The sequence below is a fragment of the Triturus cristatus genome, chromosome 4_1, assembly GCF_964204655.1.
Source record: "Triturus cristatus chromosome 4_1, aTriCri1.1, whole genome shotgun sequence".
NCBI classification, from domain to species: Eukaryota; Metazoa; Chordata; class Amphibia; order Caudata; family Salamandridae; genus Triturus; species Triturus cristatus.
Genome location: NC_140585.1, coordinates 14,240,640 through 14,267,272, shown reverse-complemented (window position 1 = coordinate 14,267,272; position 26,633 = coordinate 14,240,640). Strand labels below are relative to the sequence as shown.

At 44.8% G+C, this 26,633-nt stretch overlaps 1 protein-coding gene across 3 annotated transcripts in view; it reads left to right on the top strand.

Annotated features, from left to right (window-relative positions):
* LOC146839312 (uncharacterized) overlaps positions 1 to 23,237 on the top strand; it is a 62,069-nt gene extending 38,832 nt beyond the window's left edge. For all 3 annotated transcript variants that reach the window (XM_085651335.1, XM_085651334.1, XM_085651333.1), the window contains one exon: positions 17,271 to 23,237. In XM_085651335.1, the coding sequence (XP_085507461.1) occupies positions 18,060 to 19,616 (1,557 nt within the window). In that variant the 5' untranslated portion in view covers positions 17,271 to 18,059 and the 3' untranslated portion in view covers positions 19,617 to 23,237. The remainder of the gene's footprint in view (positions 1 to 17,270) is intronic.
* The last annotated feature ends 3,396 nt before the right edge of the window (positions 23,238 to 26,633 follow it).

Genomic DNA, 26,633 nt, shown 5'->3' with positions numbered 1-26,633 from the left:
GTGTGCTGTTTAGAATTTCTACAAAGCTGAACTTAAAGATTCTAAGAACGTGAGTAAAACAGATGCCTCACATTCATGAACTAAAATGGCAGCCATCTTGCACTTCCTTTCAGATGCATTAACTGACTATGATTTTCCAATGATTGATCACTTGACATCGGAAGCACACCTTACCATACTGACAAACTCTGCCTCTCCTCTTCTCTTGACTTACTAAACTAATAAAATTTACATTCCTGACACAAGGGGTCCACATTCCATTTGTTGCACCCACCAAACCATTTCCCCCAGGCTGCTGAACATTGTTTGCTGGTTACCTCGGACCAGGATTGTATGAAAAAGGATTTAGATTGTTCCGATAGGCCTGGCAAGAACCAGCTACTCCTGAAATTCACCAGGCCATGAGATGTAATTGTCTCTGCAGTATCAAGAGATGTTGAAATCCTGATGGGGTGTAATAGAAGATCCGGGAGTTTCCCAGCAGAAATGCAGGACGTCTCCAGAAGTACTGGGAACATTGACTGAGCTCTCCAAAGAGAGGTCACCATGATCAGTTCTGCCTGTTGGTTGCTTGAGCCGATACTCTGAGAATCACAAAGAAGGAGCGAACACATAATGTAGGTGACCCTGCCCATCTTAGAGACAGGCACCCATGGCGAGGGCTATCAATTTTGTTCTCGAAGAGAGGAACCTTTTCAATTGTGTATTCAGATGGGAGGCACAGAGGTACGAATCACATGGGCTTATCGACCCTGAAGAAATTGAAAGATCAGTGGATTATATTTCCATTCGCTGGAATCTCAAAGGTATCTCAATATCCAGTCGGTCACCACATTGTTGCGACCCGAGAGGTATTCTGCTCTCACAGAAATGTGATGCTGAAGGCAATTTTGCCAGAATTCTTTTACTATCTCCACTAGGACGCTGGACCTGGTTCCCCCAGTCTATTTATATGCTGGACTTATGATATGTTGTCCATTTGGAGCACAATACAGCAGTTCGATTTTAAGATTGTTGCTCGAATATGAATTTACCTTGAAAAAATCAAAAGCCAATAATCATTTGGCAAAACAGGAAGAAGTTGGTTTAATTAAACGCATCGGCCGGGAGAGCATCAACAGAGTCGTGTCTGAAGACTGTCTCAATGTACAGAGGTTTTGGCCAGTATCATATACAGTTCTTGAGGTACAATAAAATGATTATACATTCTTGTAAAGCACATAAATCCAGGCCTGGTCATGAACCATAAATACAACCATCTGATAAGGGGGACACAGGTGGCTCTCGACTTTGAGGAGACGTAGTTTGGGCCAGTGTGCATGTCTCCAGGTGTTCGGCATAGGCAATGTGTGATCATTGCGTGTAGTATTCATGCTGTGTTCTGAATGGCTGAGTGTTCGTAACTGCATGTGACATCTGACGTTGTGGTATTTTGGGAACGCGTGCGCCTTTGGCCAAACAACTTTTATTGGAACCAATCTCCTCGGACTTGTGGTGTAGCTGCCTATCTGTGGGATCGATCTGGGTTTTCCTTTTCTGCCCGGTTGTCTTCAGGCTAAGTGTAACCGCACCTGTGACCTATCAATCAGTAGACTTGGGTTTGGGTCGCAGTGCCTGTCTGACCACGTATCTCCGAATCCGGGTTGATGGGGAGGCCATCTCAGGTGAATTCCACAGCAATGATATGACTTAATTATTACATGTACATATAACATGGCGGTCATTGATATCACATTTTCCGACATTCCTATTATTATGCGTATATTTGTCACAGCATACATCAGCATCGTATTTACTGGTATCGACATTGTTATGCATATATATATATTATAGCCTACATTGACATCACATTTACTGATATTAACAAGGTGACAGGGTCTTGATCGCAAAGCAGGCTGCTAACAGTTCTAGACTATTTATGTGGAGGCCTGATTCATCTGGTGACCACCAGCCTCCTGTGGAGATACTTTCACATCTGGCCACCCAACCCCAAAGGCTGGCGTCTGATTCTATGGTGACGTAGGTACCGAAGATGGTTCAGGTTGATGTGGTCAAACCAACACGGCAGTTCTACTTTGATTTCCGGAGTCAGTTATATGAATTCGGAGTATGATAAGCCCTTCTGAAGGTGTTGGATTTTTTGTCTTGGGAAGGACCTTGCAGTGCAGGGGACCGGGGCGAATGGTCTGAAAAAAAGAGACTAGTAACCCCGCAATCCTGCTAGGACTCTCAGAGACACTTTGTCTTTGTTCAGATGAATCATCCAACTCAGCTGGGTTAACAGGAGGGTTTTGTCTTGGGCCATCAACAAATTTGTCATCTAAATAAGTCTCACTCCTCTGGCTCAGAGGTTCTCTAATACTAGCATCATCACCTTGGTGAAGCACCAAAGGGCAGATGAAAGGCTGAAGTACCAAATCCCATTCCAGAAGAATTGTAAATATTTCCTGCGGGGTGGAAAAACTGGGATTGTGTGGTACGTGTCTTTTAAGTTAAGATGCATCATCCAGTCTTGTCTCGGAGGTCTGTGAGGAGATGATCCGCTCCATTTTGAAATTGCAATACAGAAACCATCCTTTGGATCCTCTCTCACCCTTCGTGGTCACTACAAAAACGTTGCTGCAAAAACCCGTAGTGTTTGGGGATTTTTCCAAATCGCATCCTTCAGATAAACTTGGAGTCTATAAAGTTCCGATCTTGAAAGAAAAAAAGATGTGTATTAGGGAACCGGAGTGGACTGGGGGTGAGTGCTTGCAATGTTCAACACTCCGTCCATCATTTCCTTTGGTTTTGCTTTGTTCGCCATAAGTTGGCAGGGTATGCTCAGACGTGAGTCCCTTGCTCACTTTGCCACTGGATTCAAGCAAGCCTGGCTGAAGACGGCTGAAATGCCAGAAACCGGTCCTAGGAAGCTTGTTCCCGGTCCAGGGAAGGCATGGCTTGGCAGTTCGGGCTGGACTGTTCCCATGAGGCACAGGGTCAGACTGATTTGCATATCGCCATGTCTGAACTGGGGTGGCAGAGTGGGCTAAAGAAAGGTGATGGATTAAACCCAGATCAGTTGACTGGGGGTGAGTGCTTGCAATGTTCAACACTCCGTCCATCATTTCCTTTGGTTTTGCTTTGTTCGCCATATGTTGGCAGGGTATGCTCAGACGTGAGTCCCTTGCTCACTTTGCCACTGGATTCAAGCAAGCCTGGCTGAAGACGGCTGAAATGCCAGAAACCGGTCCTAGGAAGCTTGTTTCCGGTCCAGGGAAGACATGGCTTGGCAGTTCGGGCTGGACTGTTCCCATGAGGCACAGGGTCAGACTGATTTGCATATGGCCATGTCTGAACTGGGGTGGCAGAGTGGGATAAAGAAAGGTGATGGATTAAACGCAGATCAGTTGACTGGGGGTGAGTGCTTGCAATGTTCAACACTCCGTCCATCATTTCCTTTGGTTTTGCTTTGTTCGCCATAAGTTGGCAGGGTATGCTCAGACGTGAGTCCCTTGCTCACTTTGCCACTGGATTCAAGCAAGCCTGGCTGAAGACGGCTGAAATGCCAGAAACCGGTCCTAGGAAGCTTGTTTCCGGTCCAGGGAAGACATGGCTTGGCAGTTCGGGCTGGACTGTTCCCATGAGGCACAGGGTCAGACTGATTTGCATATGGCCATGTCTGAACTGGGGTGGCAGAGTGGGCTAAAGAAAGGTGATGGATTAAACCCAGATCAGTTGACTAGGGGTGAGTGCTTGCAATGTTCAACACTCCGTCCATAATTTCCTTTGGTTTTGCTTTGTTCGCCATAAGTTGGCAGGGTATGCTCAGACGTGAGTCCCTTGCTCACTTTGCCACTGGATTCAAGCAAGCCTGGCTGAAGACGGCTGAAATGCCAGAAACCGGTCCTAGGAAGCTTGTTTCCGGTCCAGGGAAGACATGGCTTGGCAGTTCGGGCTGGACTGTTCCCATGAGGCACAGGGTCAGACTGATTTGCATATGGCCATGTCTGAACTGGGGTGGCAGAGTGGGATAAAGAAAGGTGATGGATTAAACGCAGATCAGTTGACTGGGGGTGAGTGCTTGCAATGTTCAACACTCCGTCCATCATTTCCTTTGGTTTTGCTTTGATCAGGAAACCCATAGAACTCTATTCTAAAGCCCTTTGAGGCTTCTAATACCCAGGAGTAGTTGTTCGGCAGATTTTCCCAATTGGCTAGAAAGGGTATTGTCCTGCCCCCTCAGGGTCACAGAAGAAGCTGGACTGATTCTTACCTGTCGAACCTGTTCCTGAAGCGAAATTTACTTAGTTACAGAAACCTTCTCTCCCATATATGCCTGGACCTCCTCACTACAGGAGAGGAAGAATGTGCCTCTTGTTGAGTCTGACCATTCGTGATGTCTGCTTTGGAAGTCTGTGGAAGGGCCTTGTAGCTCAGTTCGGCCAGGCGATCACCCTTTGTGTCGCCCGGCCAAAACGGTGTGGCTGGAACTCCTTTTGTAGTGATGTCTGGGCCTTGTAGAAGACTGTGAATGTGTGGGCAAATTTGCCCAGATCCTTCGCAAACGTGTCACCAATTAGGAACTCATTTGCCCTATGGCTGGCCTCCGCTATCATGAATTCTACTAGTGTGAGGCCAATTTGGATGAGAATAAATTTGGGGTAATCGAATGATAGGGCGCAGTTTGCTATCTCGTAGGCCAGCAACGAGTTGTGCCCAACCTGCTAAAATAGGGTCAACGGCCGTACCTGATTCTTTTGCTTGAACTACCATTTTCAGGATTTTACAAAAGGGCCTTGCCAGATCAAGAACCTTGACTTGACAAGTCTTCCAGGACCAGTCTATTCTTTGGGGTCTTTAGAGGAACGTCCTAGAAAGGTCGCCAAGTTCGGATCCAGTTCAGGCATCTCCATCACTGTATCTGCAATGTCTAGTCTGGGGCATTCTGAGCGCAGGCGGTTACAAACATCTCTGTCATAACTTTTGTGCATTCTCGCATGGGCTTAATCAGTTACAAGCCGGGGACCAGAGACTTGGGATGAACATTAGTATCTGGATAAAAATTCTGGGTTTGTATTTTGAACCCTACCTGTGGGCCTGTAGCACTTATTGTGTCACCCATAAAATAACAGTGTAAAACCTGCCATAGGCCTGCCACTGTAGCCTGTAGTACAGTTTTTAAACTGACATTTTATTTTGGCAGGCCTAAACCTTCCTTTTTATTATATATGTCATCCCGTAGGTAGGCCGTAAAAGCTAAGAGGGTAGGGTGCAGGGTATTCAAAAGTAGGACATGTGTACTTAAGTTTTACTTGTCCTGGCTCTACACTATTGCCTCCCCTGTTCCCCCTCCCCCCCCCCCCCCCCACACACACACACACCCCAGTCATTTTTCACTACAACAGGGCTAACTTTCCCAAAAAAAACACTGGGTTAACTTATTACATTTAATAAGAGATAACTTCAGATTGGGACCAGCTTGAGATATGCTCCTTAAACTCATTTGAATTATAATTTAAAATCCTCTTTGATATTAAAGTCACATTTTAAAATACTATTTTGAAAAAGACTTTTTTAGAAAGTTGATATTTTTCTGCCCACGCCAAACATGACTTTCTGTCAGTGTCCAAGTTTACATAACTTAGCGTTTCTCCTGTGGTGTGATGTGTGTTCCTTCCACACAGGGGACAAAAGAGCTTAGTTGTGGGGAGGGGTGTTCCTCTCCTGGGCAGCATGATCTGAGGGCTGAACCCAGCCCCTTCCTGATTTCAGAAGATGAGTGCCCAGTCACTGGCAAACAGTCCCCATCTGTCCTTGCCTGCCCTTTGTTTTCCTAGATAGACTGCAGCCAGGTGAAGGTGAAGAATTGTCCAGAACCAGTTTTAGGGTTAGGAAAAGGGAGGGTCTCCCGTACACTGGCTTGCACTGGGCATAAAAGTGGCAAACCCAGAACCTCTCGTAGTTGGCACCTCAGAACGGCAGTGCGTCGTCGAGCTGCACAGAGATGTCTTCGGATCAGCACTGAGTGGGTTCGAAGGACACCGCGTCTGTTCCGATCGACGCAGTAGTGACAATTTATCGATTTTGTAGCAAAAGAGCTTCAGAACCCACTTCTGTGGCCCAGGACCGGAGGGGGCACCTCAGGCATGGGTAGGACTCACAGATGGCAGAGTCCAGTGGCACCAGCAGAATTGCAAGAAGTATTTTATGTCCCTGAGACTTCAGAAAACAAGAGGCAAGCCAGCAAGCCCTTAGAGTCACTCTAGGTTCTAGTGAGATGGGTCCATTCATTGTACAGGGCAGAGATCAGCAGGCAGCACGACAGCTCAGCAATGCAGCAATTCCTTAGAACACTCAGTCATGCATCGTGGCAATCCTTGTAGAACAGCAGTCCTTACTCTGAGCAGTTTTTTTACAGGTAGAGTAGTGTACTGATTTGGTAGGGGCAAAGCCCCAGTACTTATACCCAAATTTGCCTTTGAAGTTGGGGTGACTTCAGAGCAGCTCCTTGAAGTGTACAGGTCCCCTTTCATTCCAGCTCTGTGTGCGAAACTATCTGTGGGGGTAATCAGTCCTTGGTGTGGGGACAGGACATAACCTATTTAGATATGTGTCAGCTCCCTCCCACCTTCCTGCCCAGGAACCCTATCAAAATGCAGATGAGTCCTCTGTCACACCCACCCTTCCTGTGTTTGTAGCTGTCTAGAGGGAATGCACCAAGTGTAGCTGTCACCCAGCCCAGATGTGTATTGGAGAGAGGCTGCAGAAACCTAGAGCTAAGTTAAGAGCAGAGAAATGTCCACTTTCTAAAAGTGACATTTTTTAAATATTAATGTTCAATCCAACTTTACCACTAAAGAGGATTTATCATTAACATTCCAAAGATATGAAACATGATGCAGCTACTCCTTTCTAATTAGGAATTTAAGCTTTATCGTGTTTTAAGTAGGAAGCTTTTACTGCTGCTGTTGTGTCAGGGAGAGAAGATACTGCCGCTGTTACCATGCCTGTTAAGCGGACAGGAGGAAGATTTTACTGCCGCTGTAGTGTCAGGGAGAGAAGCTTCCACTACTGTTACAGCGCTGTGCCTGTACTGTGGGCAGTAGGAAGCTTTTACTGCTGCTGTAGTGTCAGGGAGAGAAGCTTCCACTGGTATTAACATGCTGTGCCTGTTCTGCGGACAGTAGGAAGCTTTTTCTGCTGTTGTAGTGTCTGGGAGAGAACCTTCCGCTGTTGGTACCGTGCTGTGCTTGTTCTGCGGACAGTAGGAAGTTTTTACTGCCGCTGTAGTGTCGGGGAAAGAAGATTCCGCTGCTGCTACCGCTCTGTGCCTTTTCTGCGGGCAGTAAGAAGCTTTTACTGCTGCTGTAGTGTCAGGGAGAGAAGCTTCCACTGCTGTTACCGTGCTGTACCTGTTATGTGAACAGTAGGAAGCTTTTACTGCTGCTGTAGTGTCATTGAGAGAAGCTCCCACTGCTGCTACCTCGCTGTGCCTGTTCTGTGGCAAGTCGGAAGCTTTTACTGCTGCTGTAGTGTCAGGGAAAGAAGATACTGCCGCTGTTACTGTGCCTGTTAAGCGGACAGGAGGAAGTTTTTACTGCCGCTGTAGTTTCAGGGAGAGAAGCTTCCGCTGCTGGTATCGTGCTGTGCCTGTTCTGTGGACAGGAGTAAGCTTTTACTGCCGCTGTAGTGTCAGGGAGAGAAGATTCTGCCGCTGTTACCATGCCTGTTCTGCGGGCAGTAGGAAGCTTTTACTGCTGCTGTAGTGTCAGGGAGAGAAGCTTCCCCTGCTTTTACCGTGCTGTGCCTGTTCTGCAGACAGTAGGAAGCTTTTTCTGCTGTTGTAGTGTCTGGGAGAGAACCTTCCGCTGCTGGTACCGTGCTGTGCCTGTTCTGTGGACAGGAGTAAGCTTTTACTGCCGCTGTAGTGTCAGGGAGAGAAGATTCTGCTGCTGTTACCATGCCTGTTCTGCGGGCAGTAGGAAGCTTTTACTGCTGCTGTAGTGTCAGGGAGAGATGCTTCCACTACTGTTACAGTGCTGTGCCTGTTCTGTGGGCAGTTGGAAGCTTTAACTGCTGCTGTAGTGTCAGGGAGAGAAGCTTCCGCTGCTGTTACCATGCCTGTTCTGTGGGCAGCAGGAAGCTTTTACTGCTGCTGTAGTGTCTGGGAGAGAACCTTCCGCTGCTGTTACCATGCTGTGGCTGTTTTGTGGGCAGTTTGAAGCTTTTACTGCTGCTGTAGTGTCGGGAAGGGAAGCTTCCGTTGCTGTTAGCGTGCTGTGCCTATTCTGTGGACAGGAGGAAGCTTTTACTGCTGCTTTAGTGTCGGGAAGAGAAGCTTCCGCTGCTTTTTCTACTGCTGTAGTGTCAGGGAGAGAAGCTTCCGCTGCTGTTACCATGCCTGTTCTGTGGGCAGTCGGAAGCTTTTACTGCTGCTATAGTGTCAGTTAGAGAAGCTTCCCCTGCTTTTACCGTGCTGTGCCTGTTCTGCGGACAGTAGGAAGCTTTTTCTGCTGTTGTAGTGTCTGGGAGAGAACCTTCCGCTGCTGGTACCGTGCTGTGCCTGTTCTGTGGACAGGAGGAAGCTTTTACTGCCGCTGTAGTGTCAGGAAGAGAAGATTCTGCTGCTGCTACTATGCCATGCATGTTCTGCGGGCAGTAGGAAGCTTTTACTGCTGCTTTAGTGTCACGGAGAGAAGATACCACTGCTGTTACCGCTGTGCCTGTTCTGTGGGCAGTTGGAAGCTTTAACTGCTACTGTAGTGTCAGGGAGAGAAGCTTCCGCTGCTGTTACCATGCCTGTTCTGTGGGCAGCAAGAAGCTTTTACTGCTGCTGTAGTGTCTGGGAGAGAACCTTCCGTTGATGGTACCGTGCTGTGCCTGTTCTGTGGGCAGTAGGAAGTTTGTACTACTACTGTAGTGTCGGGTAGAGAAGCTTCCATTGCTGTTACCGTGCTGTGCCTGTTCTGTGGACAGTAGGAAGCTTTGGCTGCAGCTGTAGTGTCAGGGAGAGAAACTTCTGCCTGTTCTGTGGACAGTATGAACCTTTTACTACAGCTGTAGTATCAGGGAGGTAAGCTTCGGCTGCTGTCACCATGCCATGCCTGTTCTGGGACAGTACAAAGCTTTTACTGCTGCTTTAGTTTCGGGAAGAGAAGCTTCCGCTGCTTTTTCTACTGCTGTAGTGTCAGGGAGAGAAGTGTCTGCTGCTGTTACCGTGCTGTGCCTATTCTGTAGACAGTAGGAAGCTTTTACTGCTGCTGTACTGTCAGGGATAGAAGCTTCTACTATTGTTACCGTACCGTGCCTGTTCTGTGGACAGTAAGAAGCGTTTACTGCTGCTGTAGTGTCAGGGCGAGAAGCTTTTGCTGCTGTTACAGGTCTGTGCCTGTTCTGTGGACAGTAGGAAGCTTTTACTGCTGCTGTACTGTCAGGGATAGAAGCTTCCACTATTGTTACCGTACCGTACCTGTTCTGTGGACAGTAAGAAGCGTTTACTGCTGCTGTAGTGTCAGGGCGAGAAGCTTTTGCTGCTGTTACAGGTCTGTGCCTGTTCTGTGGACAGTAAGAAGCTTTTACTGCTGATGTAGGGTGGGGAGAGAAGTTTCCGCTGCTGCTACCATGCTGTGCCTGTTCTGTGAGCAGTAGACAGCTTTTACTGCAGCTGTAGTGTCGGGGGGAGAGAAGCTTCCACTCCTTTTTCTACTGTTGTAGTATCAGGGAGAGAAGCGTCCGCTACTTTTACCGTGCTGTGCCTGTTCTGTGGGCAGTAGGAAGCTCTTACTGCTGTTGTAGTGTCAAGGAGAAGCTTCCGCTGCTGTTACCGTGCTGTGCCTGTTCTGCGGACAGTAGGAAGCTTTTACTGCTGTTGTAGTGTCTGGGAGAGAACCTTCTGCTGCTGGTACCGTGCTGTGCCTGTTCTGTGGAAAGGAGTAAGCTTTTACTGTCGCTGTAGTGTAAGAGAGAGAAGATTCCGCTGCTGTTACCGTGCTGTGCCTGTTCTGCGTGCAGTAGGAAGCTTTTACTGCTGCTGTAGTGTCGTGGAGAGAAGATACCGCTGCTGTTACCATGCCTGTTAAGCGGACAAGAGGAAGTTTTTACTGCCGCTGTAGTGTCAGGGAGAGAAGCTTCTACTACTTTTATCGTGCTGTGCCTGTTCTGTGGGCAGTAGGAAGCATTAACTGCTGTTGTAGTGTCAGAGAGGGAAGCTTCCGCTGCTGTTACCGTGCTGTGCCTGTTCTGTGGACATGAGGAAGCTTTTACTGCTGCTGCAGTGTCGGGGAGAGAAGGTACCGCTGCTGTTACCGTTCCGTGCCTGTTCTGTTGGCAGTAGGAAGCTTTTACTCCTGCTATAGTGTCAGGAAGAGAAGCTTCCGCTGCTATTGCCTTGTCTGTTCTGTGGGCAGTAGGAAGCTTTTACTGCTGCTGTAGTGTCAGGGAGAGAAGCTTCCATTGCTATTACCGTGCTGTGCCTGTTCTGTGGACAGGAGGAAGCTTTTACTGATTCTGTAGTGTCAGGGAAAGAAGCTTCCAATGCTGTTACCAAGCAGTGCCTGTTCTGTAGACAGTAGGAAGCTTTTACTGCTGCTGTAGTGTCGGGAGAGAAGCTTACACTACTGTTACTGTGCTGTGCCTGGTCTGTGGGCAGTAGGAAGCTTTTACTGCTGCTGTAGTGTCATTGAGAGAAGCTCCCACTGCTAATACCACGCTGTGCCTGGTCTGTGGGCAGTAGACAGCTTTTACTGCTGCTGTAGTGTCCGGGACAGAAGATACTGCCACTGTTACAGAGCCTGTTCTTTAGGCAGTAGGAAGCTTTTACTGCTGCTGTAGTGTCAGGGAGAAAAGCTTCTGCTGCTCTTACTATGCTGTGCTTGTTCTGCAGGCAGTAGGAAGCTTTTTCTGCTGTTGTAGTGTCTGGGAGAGAACCTTCCGGTGCTGGTACCATGCTGTGCCTGTTCTGTGGACAGGAGGAAGCTTTTACTGCCGCTGTAGTGTCAGGGAGAGAAGATACCACTGCTGTTGCCGTGCCTGTTCTGTGGGCAGTAGGCAGGTTTTATCTGCTGCTGTAGTGTTGTAAGTGAATCTTCCGTTGCTGTTACTGTGCTGTGCCTGTTCTGTGGACAGGAGGAAGCTTTTACTGCTGCTGTAGTGTCAGGGAAAGAAGCTTCCACTGCTGTTACTATGCCTTTCTGTATGCAGTAGGAAGCTTTTACTGCTGCTGTAGTGTCAGAGAGGCAAGCTTCTGCTGCTCTTACTGTGCTGTGCCTGTTCTGTGGACAGGAGGAAGCTGTAACTGCTGCTGTAGTGTCAGGGAGAGAAACTTCCACTGCTGGTACTGTGCTGTGCCTGTTCTGTGGGCAGTAGGAAGCTTTTACTGCTTCTGTAGTGTCAGGGAGAGAAGCTTCCGCTGCTGGTACCGTGCTGTGCCTGATCTGTGGACAGGAGGAAGCTTTTACTGCCGCTGTAGTGTCAGGGAGAGAAGATTCCACTGCTGCTACCGCGTTGTGCCTGTTCTGCGGTCCGTAGGAAGCTTTTACTGCTGATGTACTGTCAGGGAGAGAAGACACTGCTGTTGTTACCGTGCCTGTTAATCGGACAGGAGGAAGTTTTTACTGCCGCTGTAGTGTCAGGGAGAGAAGCTTCCACTACTTCTACCGTGCTGTGCCTGTTCTGTGGGCAGTAGGAAGCTTCAACTGGTGCTGTAGTGTCTGAGAGGGAAGCATCCGATGCTGTTACGGTGCTGTGCCTGTTCTGTGGACAGCAGGAAGCTTTTACTGCTGCTGTTGTCGAGGAGAGAAGGTTCCGCTGCTGCTACCATGCCGTGCCTGTTCTGTTTGCAGTAGGAAGTTTTTACTGCTGCTTTAGTGTCAGGGAGAGAAGCTTCCGCTGCTGTTACCATGCAGTGCCTGTTCTGTGGTCAGTAGGAAGCTTTTAATACTGTCTAGTGTCAGGGAGAGAAGCTGCTGCTACTGTTTCTGTGCCGTGCCTGTTCTGTGGACAGTAGGAAGCTTTTACTGCTACTGTAGTGCCAGGGAGAGAAGCTTTCACCGCGGGTACCATGCTGTGCCTGTTCTGTGGACAATATGAAGCATTTACTACAGTTTTAGTGTCCGGGAGAGAAGCTGCGGCTGGTGTTACCGTTCCATGCCTGTTATAGGGCAGTACAAAGATTTTACTGCTGCTTTAGTGTCGGGGAGAGAAGCTTCCGCTGCTTTTTCTACTGCTGTAGTGTCAGCGAGAGAAGCGTCCGCTGCTGTTACTATGCTGTGCCTGTTCTCTGGACAGTAGGAAGCTTTTACTGCTGCTGTACTGTTAGGGATAGAAGCTTCCACTATTGTTACCGTACCGTGCCTGTTCTCTGGACAGTAGGAAGCTTATACTGCTGCTGTAGTGTCAGGGAGAGAAACCTCCGCTGCTGGTACCGTGCCGTGCCTGTTGTATGGACAGTATGAAGTTTTTACTGCAGCTGTAGTATCAGGGAGAGAAGCTTCCACTGCTGTTAGCGTGCAGTGTTTTTTCTGGGCCATTAGGAAGCTTTCCCTGCTGATGTAGTGTCGGAAGAATAGCGTCCGCTGTTGTTACCGTGCTGGTACCTTTCTACCTTAATGATTGGCTGGCAACGGGGAGAAAGGACTCTGAAGACGAGGTCTGGCTGAGTCCGATCACTAACCTTCAAATACGTCGCTGAAAGACTGAACTACTAAGATGACACAAGCGGCATGAAACAAAAACAACCGACTAGACCGGAACCCGTGTAAACACGCTGCAGGTTCTCAAGGGAGTCACTCTAATTGTACCTCTCAGCTGAACTTAGAACAACACGATAAGACGCGTACAACAACTTTGTTGCCTTAATAGAACAACCTCTACAACAACGTATGGATATATAGTACGCGGTCATTCAAAACGCCACCAAAAATATAGCGAACATCTGTTGCGCAGAGGGAACCTTGATAGCAGATACATTCAGTACCAATCAGGAATTCTTGAATATCATGGCTGCCTGAGGAAGGCTGATCGCCGAAACGCGCGTAGACTGGAATAGATGAAAATAGCCAGGTTTATTAATTTTGTATGATATTTTGCAATACGATTGAAAATAGAAAACATTAATGTCTGATAAATTGTAAATTATGAATTAATCCTGTATAATTCTGTTATATTGTGTTAGGAAGCCATAATGTTACGTACATGAATATTGTGTTGGATAAATAAGGAAAAAGAAAAACCAAAAAAAAGTATATAACTTCACAAAAATATTAAAGAATGAATTGTTAATTGAACTTTCAAGTGTGATAGTTATACTTGACTCTGGATTTTGGTCTATTGGTATATCGCCACATTCATTTTAATAATTGTTTCCTATATATATTCTTTCAGTAGTATTTACTTTAAAACCCTAAGATAGGAAACTAGATTAGGGGTACCCTTGTTATGTTACAAACTGTGCCTGATCTGTGGACAGTAGGAAGCTTTTACTGCAGCTGTAGTGTCGGGGAGAGAAGCTTCTGCTCCTTCTTCTACTGTTGTAGTATCAGGGAGAGAAGCGTCTGCTACTGTTGCCGTGCTGTGCCTGTTCTGTGGGTAGTAGGAAGCTTTTACTGCTGCTGTAGTGTCAGGGAGAAGCTTCCGCTGCTGCTACCGCGCAGTGCCTGTTCTGTGGACAGTTGGAAGCTTTTACTGCTGCTGTACTGTCGGGAGAGAAGCTTCCGCTACTGTTACCGTGCCATGCCTGTTCTGTGGACAGTAAGAAGCGTTTACTGCTGCTTTAGTGTCAGGGAGAGAAGCTTCCGCTGCTGTTACCATGCCGTGCCTGTTCTTCGGACAGTAGGACGCTTTAACTGCTTGTGTAGTGTTAGGGAGAGAAGCTTCCGCTGCTGTTACTGTGCGGTGCATCTTCTATGGACAGCAGGAAGCTTTTACTGCTGCTGTAGTGTCAGAGAGGGAAGCTTCCACTGCTGTTATCGTGCCGTGACTGTTCTGCGGATGAGGGAAGTTTGCACTTCTGCCCACGCTGTACATGGTGTCTCTGCTCTGTGAGAGAGGGAAACTCGCATTTTAGTGACTGACTGTACCGGTTCTGTGAGTGAGGCTTAATGGTGTGCTGTACCTATTTTGTGAGGGAGGGAGTTTATACTCCTATTTCAGAAGCATTGATCACACTCAGTGTTGGTACCTGTCTCTTGGTGCCATGGTGATGCTTCTGGCTAGGGGCTCTAACCAGGATTCCCTGTGTTCTCCGAAGGTCTGCAGGTAGGGTTGCCGTCTTCCTCGGAGAAGAATGCTCCACATTTCTGGGTGTGCCAAGTTTGTGGAAGGGCCAGAAGATGGGGTTTAAATAGCAGTTTTTGTAAAATTCTTTATTCTTTTTCTTTAACATTGTAATTCTGCCTCTGTTTGAACTTTTTAGGGGTGTGTGTGTGTATTTTCATCTTGCAGTTGCTATATCATGTTTATATTTCCAAGGGTAACATAACTGAAGTGTGGTGATTTCTGTGGGTTTGTTTATCTGATGTGGCCAAACTAACGGTCACAGTATCAGTACTTAAAGTAGCTTAGATGTTTAATAAACCAGAGTGCTGCATGCCATTTTAGATGTCACATTTGTACCCTAGTTAAGATAGCTCGGGGGTAAATGTTTTGTTACAGATATCCTTGTGCTGTCTTTGACCCCACTCGCCCCATCTAAATAAAGGCCTCTTATCATCTGTTGCGCAGGGGGTGGTAGCCGGGGTGCTGCCTTGTCCTTGGTGTCTCCCAACCTCACCCTGGTTGCATCAACTCTTCTCATCATTCTCTCCACTCAAGTCATCGTCTCGTGGTTGTCCTGTCACACGACAGGGGGCGAGGAGATGGCTCCTGGGGCAATGAGTCACACAGCTCAGTGTTTGCTAGAACAGTGCGTCTGGCTGAAGTCACACTTAAACATCATCCTGTGACAGCAGTATACGTTCAGCACAATCCCTGCCCATCATAAGCACAATACAGCCCAGGGTCATAGAGCTAGGTAAGTGTTTGCTCCCTCTATGGTACATCCTCTCAAGAAATACTGGCAAGGGGTTACTTATCTTTAATCTACATATCCTGTACGAGAAGGGTGGATTAAACCTGCTCCGTCCACAAACACTTAGAATTGGTCCACAGCCTCATAATTATGAAAGGTAACTCAAAACGTAAGTTCACGCTGAACAATGGAAATTGTTAACCGCAGTAGAAGGAAACAAATTGCAATACCCTTCAGCACACAAATGCACACACATAATCTTCATATCTTTAAATTGATGATACCATCTCTATACTTTGTATTAAAAGGAAGAAAAAAAAGGGATCACCGGTTCCTTGATTTATAGATCACCGCAGTGTGCAGGGGTTGTATGGTTCAGCTCTTTTCAACTTTCTTTCCCTGGAGTTGTAAGTATCTTATGTTTATTACACATTTCTAGGTAGTCTGCAGAATATTACACATCTTTGCATCCTTTTTTCTCTCTTCTTCCAAGCATGGTCTGCTGCTGGGCTTTGACTACTAAAAGACCTGCTCTCGTTGCCCATCCTAAGCCAGGTTTGCTGATGTTGGGTAGGGGCTTATCCTACCCTGCTCTCCTGGCCCTCTCTGCCCTACATTGCTATGAGGAGGAACTGAACTAGAGTGGTCAACATACTCCAGACTCTCCACCGTAGACTTCTGTACCTCCTCTGTATGGATGGATTCCTTTCCAGATTTATGGTATAATTGGAACCTGTGATACAGTCTGGACAGATGTTTCTTCTCAGACCTCAGCTGTTTCTCTTCTTCACCTTACTTCATCCGTAATGCAAGACAGACTTTAATCCCCCTCAGAGTGATTTACCTGTCCCTTCAAGAATCACAAAAAAATATAGGAATACCAAGTTTTGATAAATTCACTGAACCTCATAAGCCCAAATACTCTCACTATCCCGTTAGCATACTTAACATGGCATGTGCTCATACATACGTAGCACCAGAAAGATGTTCAGTACAACAAGAATGTACCCAGATTTCATTTAATGTTGATTACAAATTTTGGCCAGTTTTTGTGACACATGCATAACACAACTGCAACATGTTAGCAAATTGTAAATTTGAGGGCAACAATAATCTCTTGTGTAATGGCTTTGGTGCATCTGCCTATAGCTGACATTTAAGGGTGGTGCGGTGGTCACAAATGTTTTTTCAGTAGGAGAGGCGAGGAGGTGCAAGTGGGATCAGGAATGTGACCTGATGCAGTATGTCAAAGAAATAGATATAGGAGACAAAGAGCAGGAATAGCGGGGTGGAAGAAGCGAAAACAGCAAGAGCTATCTATGAAAATCCCAAAGACAAGGAAATGAGTGAAAATGTAATTTCAGTTTCATATCAATGGAAAGAAAAGGAATGAGTTGGGTGATGGCTGATTGGAGATTTTGTTTTGTTTAATTCTGGTCTCAGTGCGCAGGAGGGAAGGAGATCCATAGTGTGGGGCAGATCCTGAGAAGTTTGAGTCAGCATGCAATGCTTACAAAAGACCAGGGTTTTTAAACTCTGTGGTTCAATGCTGTGGAGGGAGCTTTGGCCCCCAGAGAAGGGCACTTCTTTGGCTTGATAGCGAGTAGATTTAAGGCAGAGGCCTATCTATGTGTGTCGTTAATGTTAGTAATACATGTGTTGTTGTTGGGAAACCATTGGAGGGAAGGTAGACTAGGCGACGCTGCTGCCTAAAGACCTCTTCTAAGAGAACCTCGCCTGACCTTGGGGGACCATCAGGAGTGGCATTTTCAATACTCTACCTGCAGTGTTGTATCTCAGTGTGTCAGAGGTTGTATCACACAGTAGTCTTTAGTGGGGGTGTTCTTCAGAGCAGACATCCAGTAAGTGAACTTTTAAACTAGTTTAGATAATCTGAAGGGATGTGATGCATATATTTAGTTTAATTTACCAGGAGTATTGCCTTTTATAATATGTGTGTATGCATGTATGTATGTAGGAATATATGTACAAATGTGGTATGTATTAAGCGCAAACCTAGCAAAAATGCAGGATCAGAAGCAGGCATTCAGTCATTGAGTGATAGGAGAGGCAGCTAAGTTGTGGACTGTTAATGCATTGTGATTTAGTGTTCTTTGAAGAGGTGCATCTTAAACTCTTGTCCTTAATTGTTGTTGGTTAGGAGGGTATTGTTCCTTATCACAGGTGCCTACATGGAAAATTGATTTTATTATTATATTATTGTTATTCTGTGTTTCACTCAGTCTGTTCTAAAGGTCAATTGAAATGTCTTTCTATCCAACAGTGAACAGAACCTTGGAGCCATGATGAGATGATTTAAACTGAAGAGGATGCTTAAATACATGAACCAGCCGACATCTGCGAGAGACAGCAATAGAGACGGTTGGTATTCAGAAAGAGGAAAACCCCTGACATCAGACCTCTCAAGTGAGACAGATGGTCAGGAGTTCACTCATGGTTGGTAAAAGAACCAGGCAAGAGTGATTCAGATGGTGAGAACCTCTGCAGACCTGGGATTGCAATCCCTCTTCACAGTATCATGGACACGTCATACATTACAATCCCGGTCCGGGTGTTGGTGCGCCGTCGTTGTAAGTGACAGTCTCTCCCATATCTATGAGGAAGACTTAAATCCTGCAACACACAAAGCTTTTTCTTTTCACTCTTGCACTCCTTTCTGTGTTTATTCTTTGTCCTGAGCCTGTATAACCCAGAGCATTGCCTCGACGCCTCCCAGGGTGAAGTGTTCAAGAGTCACAACCAGAGGTTACAGAAACTGTCACTTTAGTCTACACCTAAGTGACTGCTGGACATTAGTGTAACTCCCTGTTTCTGCCTCTTAGACGCTTTTTAAGCAGTCCCTCTAAACTGAGTATCAGACTGACTGGTAGCAGGTAAAGCTTCATGTTCCCAGACTGGATGTAAATAACTTTTGAACATGGTCTGTCTGTCCCTCTTTCCACAGTTAGAAGTTCACCTTTTATAGTAGTATAGTTACACTTTTCTTCTTCACACCTGACAGTGGCTTGAGCCTCATTGTTTGCATAGCCTGAGTTTTTGAAAGGACCACAGAATGAAACGACTCTGGTTAGCAGCTCGTCTCCGCAGAGCTGAAAGTGGCATGCTTTGGAAACCTTGTGTCTGTTCTCAAGAACGCTCTGATGTCACCAGACCGTCGGTTCGAGTTCAGCAAGATGCTCTACCAGCAAACTTTACACAACATGTGCAGCGGCGTGTTGACTCAGATTGCGATGTGGAGACAACGGTGAGCTCACAGGAGCATCAGAAGGACAGTCACAGGAACCCCATAAACGCAGAATGTGAAACCCTCATTTCACAGGAAGAATATACTGAAAAGACAGTAGAAAATCCAGACAGCTTCTCCGAAGGACATGAAATGGAAGTGCCTTTCTCAGAAAACAGTGAAAATCCAATTGTTCAGTCTCCTGAACAAGAACAAATCAGCAAAAGGGAGACTATTCCAATATCTGCGGCAAACATACAAATTCAACTTGAAAGTGGACAAAGTGTCACCGCTCGGCCAAACATGATGAAGCAGAGAGCGAAGAAGAAATTAATAAAATGTATTTGTACTAAATATGGGAGAAGTTTTTGCAAACCATCTGCTCTAATTAAATACCAGCGAGCATACATTGGAGATAACTCAGCCGCATTTATTGAATTGGGAAAATATTTTAAAAACTTTTCAGCCACTGATCAGAAAACAAACATAGAGAAGAAAACATCGGTTTGTAATGAGAATGTTTTAATTGGCCCACAATTATTGGAAGCACATCAACAAGAAAGTACCATTGAAGAAGAGCTGCCCCCAAGTGCAAATATTGAAACTAATGTCACTAAATCTCCATCGCTAGTCCCAAATCAGGACCTAAAGCCTGCTGAAAGTGGGCAAAGCTTGAATGATTTATCACTCCAGAGACCTAAAAAAAACAGACGGAAACAATACGCATGTACAGAGTGCGAGAAGAGATTCAAGGACTTCTCCTCCCTGCAGCGACATCAAGGAAAGCACACAGGGAAACGATACCCATGCCCAGAGTGTGGGAAAACATACAGCAGGAACTCTAGCTTAAAGAGACACCAACTAGTGCATACTGGGGATAATCCGCCCCCGAACACCAAGTGTGGGACGAATGTCAGCAGTAACTCAAACGTAACTGAAGACCAGCAAACACACCAGCTTGGAGAAACCAATCCCGATGAACAACTCTACCCTCCGTCTGAGTCTGAAAACAGATTTACTGATCAAAGTATCTACACAGTCAATGATAATAAGCCACATACATGTCCTGAGTGTGGGAAGGGGTTCTCCAGGGCATTAACGTTAACCAACCACCAGCGAATACACACCGGAGAAAAGCCATTTTCATGTAGTAAATGTGGGAAGAGATTTAGTCAGTCGTCAAGTTTGACCAGACACCAGCGGACACATTTGTTCAACGAAGAGACACTAACCGTGAAGGAACAAGAGGACAACGTTGAACCTCAAAACAATGAGAGTACAAATGAAAAAGGAATACTGCAGAAAACTACAGTTAATACCAATGAGGTCAGCAACACAACTGGCAAAAGTTGTGGTTTGGAAAGTGAGGAAACACATGTGGTATGAGATTTGAATGGCTGAGGCATCTACATCTCGAAGACTTACACCTGTTTAAACTGTGAGGTGTTTTAACATGTACTTAATAAAACCAAGGTAGGAATAACCGAAAAAGGAAAGGTTCCCTTATAGGCATTTATATTGTTAGAGATATGTTTCTATAATTTGTATTAGTATTTTGTCATTTAAATTTAATTGTTGAATATTATGTGAGGTTAAATAATTAAATTAAGGTAATATATAACATTTAATGTGATTATTTAATATTTTCTGATAGGAATTATTTTAACAATTTAAAAATATATATTTTAATTATATATTATATTTATAAGTTCATTTAGGGACTCTGGGGGTTTCAAGGCGTGGGGATGGGTACTGTTAAGGGACAGCAAGCAATATTTGGGGTGTTCAATTATGAAATGTTTGTAGGGGTAGTAAGGAGGTTTTTGGGTTCAGAGCTGGGTAGTCTATTGGGTAGAAAGGAGTGTTTAGGGTTCAAGCCTAGCTAGTGTATAGGGGTACTATGCAGTTTTTAAGGTTCAGGGATGGGTAGGGTATAAGGGTATACCCCACTGCAAAAGACCAAATGCCCAGTGCCCAAATACCCCCAGCCACCCCCACACAGAGAAGCCCCTATTGTTGGGCAACCACTCACTGACCTCCCCCATATTCCTTTTTTATAAAAAAAAAAAATCAGTCTATCAGGGCACTTATAGGAGCTCGGGGGAGGGGCAGTGCTGGGTCCTGCTGGACCACATGATGGGGGCCACACCGGGTCCTACGGTTCTCTTGTGGGAGCTGTAACAATGTTTTATTTTGACCCCCCCTTGCCCCATAGAGGCCATTGGGTCAGGGCCCCTTACCCTGCGCCCTTACTTTCTGTTTAAGTTCCAGGACACCTGGATCAAGCTTCTGTGGTCTGTATTGACAGCCGCAACATTTTCTTTCAGCCAACCAGTGAGAGCGCTCAGTCCCATGGGACTGCTGAGTCCCGCGGGACCAAGCCGGCTGATGGAGGAAGACTGACCCATTGCGACCAATCAAAATACTCTATTTGGTTTTATTTGCAGTCCCATGCGACCAACCGACTTGATTTCTCTGTTTTTTAAGCTTAATTTCTACAAAATAGCTCAGATTTACATAAAATCAGAAATCGCACGCTTTTTTTTCTATGGAAATTGCATAGGAGAAAAGTGTTTTGGGACCCACCCCTTTTTCTCTGCCCCCCCCCCCCATTTTACAGGCCACCCCTAAACATTTGAGGAATTAACTTTTTGTTTGGAAAGTTTTATGATGATTCCTCAACCCGTGCCAAAGTTATTAGCAAAACAAACACAATCTTCCTATGGAAACTCTGATTCGTGTCTAACTACACAGTGGCTACTGCCACATTGTAATGTATATAGCATACATATATAAGCGGTTAAAAAGTATACTTATCAACCTAACTGTGAAGTAAATCGGACTCCTGATATAAACCACAGTGATATAAAGGTACTTCCGGGGTAATGACTCCAGAGATACCTATATGCAAAATAATTATTGACATTCGTCTTACAGTTATCTTCCATCACCATTACTACAAACAGTATCTTGAAGTAAGGACTATACTCAAACTGACAGACATTTCTCATAGAGAGATACCTCTTTAAGAAACTTTGGAACTCAGGAGCACTGCGACAAATGAGGAGGCAAGAAAGCCCCCTTGAGATTCCAGCCCTGAAAAAGTATCCTCCTTAAGAGGTGTCAGCAGAATCTGTAATTTCACCCTTACTGATATACGACCTGTTCCAGCCTATGAAACTTTCAGCAAAGAAATAAAACCTACAATCCAATTCCCACTGCAGACATCGGCTTTGAGAATCTTCCCGATGTCAGAATTAACTCTCCCAACCAAAAGTCCTTGCAAATGTTAGCATTCAGCCTTCAAGTCTGCAAAACTGTTGTTAGTAATCCAAACTATGGGGTCACGACTTTGGAACTGTCTGAGTTTATACACATTTTGTTTTATTGTAAATATATTGCATTGATCCACCAAACAGAGCTTTATTTACAGTTTACTTACACTGATCTTTCTCAACAGAAATATTATAACTTCTGTAATCTATGGCTGTACCTACTTTGTAAGGCAATATATCAGCCTGGTCTCTTGTCCATGTACATCTACTAAATAACAATACCTACCTGGCTATGGGAACTACCTAAACAGGGTTCTTATGCTACATTGTCCACAAGCTCCTCCTTCATTGAGCATCAGAGTACTATATAGTCCTAAGAATCCCGTCTCCATTTTCCAAGACCTCTGGAGTCTCCTTTGGCTCACTGAGCAGCATTTTACAGCTGAAGATCTCTGCTGAGCCACCATGTTGTCTACAGGATATTATACATTGTTCTTCATGCTTGCACTTTACCGCTTTGCTTGTGCTCGGCATTCCACCCACCCTGCCCCCCAGTGAAACCAACAGCTATATATATATATATATAGAGAGAGAGTTTGCTTCTTACAGCTCCAGTCTGAATGTATGTACACATATTCGCACATAAATACAAATAGACAGGAATTTTCTGAATCCAGCCCCCGCACAGAGGCATGGTCCCTTGCCTTCAGAAAGAAGCTAGAAACTTACTAATTTGCAGTAAAAGTTTTTTGGCTATTCTTTTGTCAGCTGACAGCTTCACAACCCTTAATTTTGTTTCAACTTAGCATTAAAAAGTCAGTTCAAGGCCCTGATTTTTGTGGTACTTGGCAAAAAAAATCTGAAAATATGCACAGTGTGAGATTAGGAAAATCCTTCTTTTGAGTCTATCACTGTCTCTTTTGAATATTGCCAGTCAACATGATCAGTGTATGATTAAAAGAGATCTGTTATGGTTTGAGGTAACACAAAACACATAATCAGTGCAGACCTACAGTCTGGGAGCCAAGATGAAACCTCAGTAGCAAATGTAAACATTGGCCGTGCCAAAGGTCTGGCTTTAAAATATGGTGTCTTTATAGTAATTGAGAATAGTGTTAAAAGAGTTGCAGGAAGGCAGTCATTAATGAAGTAAAGTTGCATTTTGGACAGCTTATTTGAATGAAGAAAGTCTCACTTTTACAACTTTAAGTGTACATTTGTTTAAATAATCATAAAGATTTCCTGTAAAGCAAGGGAATGTATGCTCTTTGTTAAATGTAATAAATGTACAAGACAGATAACTAGATGTTTACAATGAAAAATCCAAATTTGAAAGGAATGGCAAGTTAGTGAATTGTGAAAAGTTGTGCAGTGGTGTTTGTACTAATAGCCTATAGAAGCAAACAGCTTTAAGTGTTCAAAACACAGACCTATATTAACATATTTATTAAAAGGTAAAAAAAAAAAAACAGTAAAGAAACCGTAATATGTGTGTTTATGCAGAAGGGGATTGAAGTAGTGAGTTGTTTATAGCTAATTGCACAGCATGTTCTATTAGGCAGGACACATATATAAGAGTACAAATGTATTAGGTGTGAGGCTGTAGGGGGATTGTATATACTGTTTCTTTGTTTAATCACAACTTTAATAATTTCTAGGACTTGTCCATTACAAAATGTGATTTAAAATGTCTTTGACAGATGTTGTATGACTTCATCTTCTATTTTGTACCATCCAGTACCAATGAATAAATCATTCAAAAGAATCACACTGTCACATACATACATCGGTAAATATCTCTATCTTGATTTTGTATGGGTACTGCTAAATAAGTGCTGTTTTATTTTCGGTGTTAAGAATATCAGTGAGAAATGTGCTCTCTTTAAGTTTCAATGATCCATTTTTAGAAAAAGTAGAAGTTAGAAATATGTTGGTTGGAATAGAAACTACAGTGATGAATGGAGAGATGGATAGGGGAAAACAGAGATGATGGTGAGAATAAGAGAGTGAAATGGAAAGTAAGCAAGAGGAGGAGGAGGAGTAGAGGTATACAAGGAAGTTTATAACAATAAAGGAAAACCTAGAAGCATAGATGAAAGTGAAGAGGAACAATGCCAGAGGAGGGATAGTGAAAGCGAGAATTGCCCTGCAGAACACTGCCTAAGCTCTCCGGTAACTGACATACATTTTCAAACATTGCACCACACACAGATTGGTAGACTCCGGAAACGTCGAATATGAAATATGTGTTGATTTAGTCTTCGTTCGTCTCGTAATTGTAAATGAAACTCCATTTGTAGAAAATAATCTACCTGCTAAATCTATCCATTTTCCTGCAGGAAATTAGACATAATAATATGGACAGTTTCATAGATGGTTGTTTCCTAGATAAATAGCTATTAGGCCATTTATTCAAGAATCTCAACACTACATACTATGAATTCCACAGATCCTCTACTACTCAAGACTCTTAGTGAAGAAAACATTCTCACACTTCCTCCTTCCCCCATCTCCATTACACCAGCCATTAACACGCATTTACTGCCTACCTGTAAACCAGTCACTCTAACTCCTAACCCGCCCTCCATTGAGGATAAGCTGGCTGACATGAAGAAGGATCTTCAGCTAGTTAAAGAGGGCCTCCAGACCCTATTATACTTCTCGTCGAAAATTGAGAAGTTATGGGATCTCAGTTGGACCTCAAAAACTAAACAACCCACCCTCCCTGCATCGAGCAAACACTGCCGGAAGGAAGCCTCGCCCATGAAAATTCCAGTGAACACTGACTGGATCTCACAGCCGTATTCCAATCATCACTCCAGGCCACATAGGATGACAGATCACCTGACAGATGCAGACATTCACTCCCTGCTATTAACCTATAAAGCTGCGTGTCTTGACCCTTCTCCTGCAACTTTCAATATCCAGACTATTCCCTCTTATCCGTTTAGAGAATCAAAGGTCAGTCTCAGATCTATGAACAAGGAAAACCTACGAACTGTTCACACATCGAAAATATTGTATCTAAAGGTCACATCAAAATGATCCTCATTAACTGCAGATCTGCGGTAAAACATGCAGCGGATATTGCAGACCTAATACTCGCGCAAGACTTAGACCTCCTGATATTAACAGAAATTTTACTTATTGATGCCTGTGCACCAATCTTGGACATCTTAGTTCCACCTGAATACGACATCATTAGACTTGATAGACCAGTTAAAATTGGGGTTGGCATCGCTTGCATCTATCAAGCTAATCTCTCCCCTAGACTTGCACAATCACCCCTATGTCCTCCTGTGAACACCTAGAAATTGAAATCTTGAACAATGACAAGGTAGTATGTACACTCCACACGATATACCACCCCCCCTGGAGACAATCTTCTGTTCATCGAACAAATAATGGAGACCATATCAGTTAACTCAGATCAGCTCCCTAACCATATCTTCCTCAGGGACTTCAACTTGCACTACAACGACGATAATGACCCTTTACTATACACTTTCAAGGCTTTCCTCTCTGACCTTAACTTCATACAATCATGCAACAGTCCTACTCATAACAAGGGTGCCACCCTAGATCTAATCATAGCCAAAGACAACGTCATACAACTGGATGACATATCACCATGCGACTGGTCAGACCATTACCTAATCTCTTTTCTGATCCTGGAAAGAGTATTTAGACAAGGACAACCGGGTAAGACCAAACAACGGTTTAGAGATTTGAGAAACATCAATGTAAATGAACTCGCCTGCATGAGCAATAATCTTCTCTCTCTCCACCCAACACAACAAATCTGGATGAACTCACGGTTCACTAAATTAATTCAATGACAAATAATTTTTGACTCGCTTGCTCTTTTACAGCTCAAAAAGATCTCCAGCAAACATTCAAAATCTTGGTTTAATAGTTCCCTTCACTAGGAACGTCTGAAACTATGGCTTGCTGAAAGATCCTGGAGAAACTCTCCCTCCATAACTTGCCTCGGGCTATTAAGGATGACAAGAAGTGCCTACAACAAACATATCACTTTAAAGCGCAGCTCGATAAGGTCAAAAACAGACCAAGAAAACTCTTCAAAATCCTCAAACAACAAGCGAACCACTCTACCAATCCTCTCTCCACATTCAAGGACTCTCTCCCAAGTGGTGAGGCGTTCTCTTCACACTTCATGGAAAAGACAAAATAGATCGAGCTAGAACTGCAACAATCCACCCCGGACTGACAGAATCCGGCCCAATCCTCTCTCCCCAAGGCCCCTTCGGGCGAGCTTTCTTCTGGCAGGACCTGTGGTCTGCACTCCAAAAAATTATGCTTCATGGAATACCTTCACACTTCCGGATGACTCAGAACTGCTTAACATAATATCGTCATTAAAACCTTCAAATCATTTCAAGGATCCTCTGCCTGCCAAGTTCTTCAAAGTACTCTCCTCTTCCATCTTTCCTCTCTGGTCTAAGATTGTACATGATTCACTCGTGCAAGGCCAGATCCCAGATTGTCTTAAGATCGGACAAGTCACCCTCATCCTAAAGAAGCCAAATGCAGATTTATCTGACCCTAACAACATCCGCCCTATGTCCAATACCATGAGCTTAGCCAAACTACTTGAGAAGTGTGTAAACACACAACTCTGCAACCACATTGAACAGTTTCAGCTACTAGATCAATACCAATCGGGCTTCAGATCTGGACATAGTACCGAATCTACACTAACACACATTGTTGATGGCGCCCTTAGGTTACTTGACCAGAACAAACCATGCCTACTTACACTTCTTGATCTTTCATCGGCCTCTGACACAGTCAAACATGATAACTTGATTGACCTTCTTGAAAAAAGGATAGGGAGATCCACAGTGCCATTCCACATTTCCCGTTTCACCGAGTACAGCAAGGTCCCGGTCTAGCAAGGTGCGAGGTCCGGGACCAGGGAGCAGGAGGCCGTGCACGTCTTTGCTGCAGCCAGCTAAAAGAACAAAGAAGTTGGGATTCCATACATCTTGCGTCACCGGCGCAAAATTCCTATCAGAACAGAGGCTGACTTGAGACCTGGAGGACCCTGGGATCTGAGGCCAAAGCTGCTGGACGCTTTTGCCACCATATGCACTGTATGCACCTT